Source organism: Sinocyclocheilus anshuiensis, unplaced genomic scaffold (assembly GCF_001515605.1).
Source record: "Sinocyclocheilus anshuiensis isolate Anshui unplaced genomic scaffold, SAMN03320099.WGS_v1.1 scaffold1867, whole genome shotgun sequence".
Taxonomy (NCBI): Eukaryota; Metazoa; Chordata; class Actinopteri; order Cypriniformes; family Cyprinidae; genus Sinocyclocheilus; species Sinocyclocheilus anshuiensis.
The window spans coordinates 26103-31901 of NW_015548298.1; the positions used below are offsets into that span (position 1 = coordinate 26103).

At 37.1% G+C, this 5799-nt stretch overlaps 1 protein-coding gene across 3 annotated transcripts in view; it reads left to right on the forward strand.

Annotated features, from left to right (window-relative positions):
- The first annotated feature begins 234 nt into the window (after positions 1 to 234).
- The window catches only part of lhfpl4a (LHFPL tetraspan subfamily member 4a), a 36060-nt gene continuing 30495 nt past the window's right edge, over positions 235 to 5799 (forward strand). For all 3 annotated transcript variants that reach the window (XM_016443820.1, XM_016443821.1, XM_016443822.1), the window contains exon 1: positions 235 to 969. In XM_016443820.1, the coding sequence (XP_016299306.1) occupies positions 564 to 969 (406 nt within the window). In that variant the 5' untranslated portion in view covers positions 235 to 563. The remainder of the gene's footprint in view (positions 970 to 5799) is intronic.

A 5799-nucleotide genomic window follows, 5' to 3' on the forward strand; every position in this document is an offset into this window, starting at 1 on the left:
TCGACGGACACATACAGGTTATCATTACGACAATGCGCGACGCTTCTCGCTGATGTTCCAGATTTCGTTACATCTGCTCTCGCTCGTCTGCGGAAGATCCATCATTGAGATCTTGACAGCATTACAGCCAATGAGAGGTGCACCGGATATACTATTGATACCCAGACACACAGAGCAGCAATAATGTGTATTGTCGATTTTGTCATAGACATTTGTTTTGCAATGTAATTTCAGTAGTCTCGCCAGCTTTCTAGAACGGAGGTGGAAAGGAACAGAACGGGTATTTTTTCACCGAATGCATTATCATAACAAACCTCCCATCCATTATTTAATTGATTCATGATCAATTCTGGTGTGACAGAAAGACTGGCAAATCAAATCACGGACGGATACCTCTTTACTGCTTCAAATCAGATCAAATCTTTATTTATCTCCAGTCAGTGGACTCGCGGCAGAAGCGCATTTCTGAGGGTACCGGTGGGGTAGATAGGGGGAGATAGAGACGCCGGAAATAGCAGAAACAAATCACAGGAGAATAGACGGTTGGGAGCCAGCGAGAAAAAATGCTACCTTCGCAAGAAGCCTCAAAGATTTACCATGACAACTATATGCGTAACTCTCGAGCCATCGGTGTCCTGTGGGCCATCTTCACCATCTGCTTCGCCACCATCAACGTGGTAGTCTTCATCCAGCCTTACTGGATTGGGGACAGCGTGAGTACACCACATGCCGGTTACTTCGGGTTGTTCCATTACTGCGTGGGCGACGGTAACTCGAACCGGGAGCTGATTTGCCAGGGAACATTTTCCGACTTCAGTTCCATCCCGTCCGGCGCGTTTAAGGCGGCCTCTTTCTTCGTGCTGCTGTCCATGGTGCTCATTTTGAGCTGCATCGCCTGTATGGCGCTCTTCTTCTTCTGCAACACCGCCACCGTCTACAAAACCTGTGCTTGGATGCAGCTGCTTTGCGGTGAGTATTTTTTTTTTTATTCTGAAGGTTTTTGTGGGAAGTAGATACATCTAGAATACGCCATAATTTACCTTTAGTCACTTTCCAACAAAACGCATGTAAAAGATTAATGTAAGAACTGATGTCTGAATCTGATGCTTGTTTATTTGAATGGAGCTCATTGTGGGTGCGTGTGTTTTCAGGGGGTTCAGTAAAGCTGTTTGTCAGTGATCATGATGCCTTCATGTTGCCTTGTTAGCGCAGAGGAAAATGTTATTACATACATACATACGTAGGCCTACATACATACATACATTTATTTTTGAAATGCCTTTTGTGATGGAATATTACACAATGTACGGTAGGCCATTTCTCACTTTTTATACAGAACTAAACAGGTATGGTTCAAAATCAATAAAGCTATTTTGTGTTTTCTGTGCACTTAATGAATCTCTTTTTATGTTTGATTCCCATATCAATACAAATTCCCATATGACAGTGGTCTGTTTTCCTCTAGGACACAAGTAATCTACTATTAGCCTACTGTTTACTATTCCCTGGAATGGGGTAATTTAATTTAATTTAACTTTCTGGGAGGAAAAGTGTTTGCCTGTGCAAAACGGTTCATCATGATGTAGGTGGTTGCTAGGTATTGCTATGTGGTGTTACAGTATGTGTTATTTTTAAAAGTAAAAGAAGAAGAAATAACTGTGATATCTAGATGGAGAAAATCTTGAATGGATGCAAAAACAGCTGGGTGAACCTATCCTGTTGGAAGGCACATACATAAATATGTCTATATGCCAAATATTATTTAGTTACATAATGTTAAATACTAGTCAAGTATTATTTAACAAATTATTGAAATGATTTAGCATACTGGTTTTGATAATTTACTTTTATATTGATTAAATTGTACTATTTGGAGTTAGAGTTAAGCAGAAATTTAATACACATATTGAAAGTCCACATTTTGATAGCCTTAATTCATATTAATGTATTAATAATTATTATTTAGGTTTAGCAGGAGTGACATTTGATTTAGAATTTCAGTGACTGAAAGCCTTAAAGGGGTCAAATTATGCCATTTAAATTTTTCCTTTCTCTTTGGAGTGTTACAAGCTCTTGGTGCATAAAGAAGATCTGTAAAGTTGCAAAGACTAAAGTCTCAAATCCAAAGAGATATTCTTTATAAAAGTAAAGAGTCAACCACGCCTACCTGAAACGGCTCATTCTAACACCCCCCACATGTCTACGTCATGATGTGGGAAGATTTGCATAACGCCGCCCAAATGTTCACGCAAAGAAAGAAGGCGTAACTTTAATTCTTGCTGTTGCTGCCACTGCCATGTTGTGGAGTCGTTGTGTTGTTGTGAAAGCGTTGTGAAAGCGAAACTACTTTGTTTGCCTTCCAAACGAGGACACAACTAGAAATCAGTGGTTAAGTTGTATAATCGCATAAACAAATTGCATTGCACCAAATACACAAAATAATGTTCTTTTTAGCAACGTCATTTGACCCCTTTAATGATAACAGCATAGGCTACTACAATTTTACCAACATTAGCAGTGCTGCATATGAAGTTTACAACAAGGTTTTTTAGTGGTTATATGGATTATTGTGAACCCCGATGTTGGTTTTTTGACTGTAGTGTCTGTTTACTTTTACATGATGGAAAAGAATGGGTATGAGTTTCTTTCCATTATGTTTTTCTCCTCGTACACATTTTTTTCTCTCTTTTTGGGGACCATAATAGAATGCTAATTTGCATGGTGGCTTTGGCATATATAATTTGTTACAACAAATACAGCTGTGTAGTACACAACCATATGCACATTCACACAAAGTTAAACACTTACATCACCTAATCATTTTCCTGTTCCCACATTAGGTTGTAACCTTTTGTATGGCTTCTATACAATCTGTTATCTGTTAAATGCCATGCCTGCAGGGAGCTGTTGTTTCTCGTGCCTGCAGTGCTGTGAAAACATCTTTGTCCCCAATTTCTCAGTTTGTACACATATTTATTTGTGGATTGTGGTACTGTGTGGTAGTGTAGCTTTGATGGTTAAACTGACACAACTGTTTGATGCAGAATTATCCAGGAACTCTCTAGATCCCTAGAGCAACATCCAAAGATCAGGCCTCTCTTGCCTTGGCAAAGGTCAGTAAACATGACTCCATCAGAAATACATTAGGCTTAAGATGGGATTCATGGTGGAAACCATTGCTCACCAAGAAAAACACAAAAGCTTGTCTCATGTTGGCTAAGTAGCAGCTGGATGATCAAGAATTCTTGAACAATGTGAACAAATTGTGATCCATTCAATTCTAAATGGACAAAATAAAGTCCCACCCTATATTTTCCTAATTTCTCACATAATGACTCACAAATTTTTAATTGCTTAAATTCAGTGTTACATAAGATCAGGCCCTTTCTTTCAGAACATGCAACACAACACCTTGTTCAAGCTCTTGTTCTATCCAGGCTGGACTATTGCAATGCTCTCTTGGTAGGTCATTCTACTTTATCTATTTATGTTATTTTTTATTAAAAAAAACACAAGTTTTCTATTTTTTCTATTCTATGTACTTGTTTTTCTTTGTGTGTGTAAATAAAAAAAACTTGCTACGTGTACTGCATTAGGCTAACAGAGACTTGTCATTTGCACTTACATATTGTTGCTCTTTTGTTAGTTTTGATTGCTTCTATTGTCCTCATTTGTAAGTCGCTTTGGATAAAAGCGTCTGCTAAATTACTAAATGTAAATGTAATGCAAACATAAATATGGTTTCTAGCTCCTAATAATTCTGACAGAGACAATCCACAATGGATTGGGACTTTGCTACTGTTTCATAACATGCTTTTCTTGCAAAAAGATGGTAAACTGAATGTTGAATTTAACAGACACTTTTCAGTCAGTGTAATCTAAAAATCATTTTGGAGCTTTGAGGGCAGCACAGTTGGATTCTTTGTTTGTGGTCCCCCTATCGCTCCATCTTCAACTATGCTAATAAAAAAAAAAAAAACTAAAATTCATCAAAAATTTGCAATACCTCAGACACAGAAGAGCAATGCAAATTTTCTGGGATTTAAAAAAAAAAATGTTTAAATAACGCACAGTTACAAAATTACAAGAGAAACCCATTAGATAAAAGTTGCCCAGTTCCTGAACCTTCAAGGACACATTTATTGATGAGCAGGTTAAATATGGTTAGGGTTAGAGACTTTAGGGGGTGGGCTTTTGGGGCAGGGGTAAGGAGGTCCCAGTAAGGCAGCATCCATTAAATTAAATATAATGAGGCAAAAAGTTATAATAAATAAGTCAGGGTTTCAGCATCTTGGTCACCAAATAATATATATAACCATAAGTGGCAATTATCGAGGACCAAGCATGCTAGGTTTGGAAATTAATATTGTGTTCTTTAATGTGTATCCAGATATAATTCTGATAATCATTTTATGATATCAAAGATGTCCTCTTTCTGATACAATACTATAGTCTATCTATTGTGTGTTTAGACAGTTTTCATATTTTTGATATGCCTTTAAGATGGGCTTCCCCAGCTGACTTTGGCTCCTACCAAGGATTTTTTCCTAAACATGACCCTGGACCACAAAACCACGACCATATTTGTCCGAGATACAACTAATTGAAAATCTGGAATCTGAGGGTGCAACAAAATCTAAATATTGAGAAAATCGCCTTGAAATTTTTCCAAATGAAGTTCTTAGCAATGCATATTACTAATCAAAAATTAAGTTTTGATATATTTACAGTAGGAAATTTACAAAATATCTTCATGGAACATGATCTTTACTTAATGTCCTAATGATTTTTGGCGTAAAAGAAAAATCTATAATTTTGACCCATACAATGTATTTCTGGCTATTGCTACAAATATACCCCAGCGACTTAAGACTGGTTTTGTGGTCCAGGGTCACAAATACCTAAACATCTGAAGAAGTTTTTCGCTACACTGTTGCTTTTGCTCGCTGTTTGGTCACTGGGGCAACTTGAGATGTAACTTGAGAAATTCTTCATGAAACTGATAATGCTGAGTGAGAGCAGAGAGTGGGACTCCAGGAGTCTGGTCTAGGATGATTTGAGAAATAGTCCTGACTGTCAAATGGGTAGCCTGGAGTACTTCTGCATTACATTCTGTTATGTTGTCCTGGTTTTCATTTCTGTAAAGAAATTAAGTTGTATAATGTCATATATGCCCACTGCTTTGCAACTCAGGTGGTGTACATGGCAACTTTTGTTTTCTTTCTACCTTAACAAGTTTTTGGACCAATATGAGTTCTATATAGTCCTGAGTAAATGTATTAACATCAGATGTTTGTGCTTTACATAGTATGCATTCGTTAAATTACCTCATGCTTTTATCCTAAACAATAATCTGTGTTACTGTATGCCAGGCAGTGATATGCACATATGTACATTTTTAGACTGAATGGTTTTCTTTAAATCTGTACCTAACTCAGTCAGCAAAGTTTAAAACTCTTGTTGTAATGCAAAGTTATATTTTGTTTTCTTAAAACCACATAATGTGGTTAGCATCACTGGATCTCAAAATGTTTTTGTAGCTCTTAAAGGGGTCATATGATGTTGCTAAAAAGAACATTATTTTGTGTATTTGGTGTAATTAAATGTTTATGCGGTTTAAGGTTAAAAAAAACACATTATTTTCCACATATTGTACATTATTGTTTCTCCTCTATGCCCCGCCTTTCTGAAACGCGTCGATTTTTACAAAGCTCATCGGTCTGAAAAGCGAGATGTGCTGTGATTGGCCAGCTATCCAGTGCGTTGTGATTGGCCGAATACCTCAAGCGTGTGACAGAA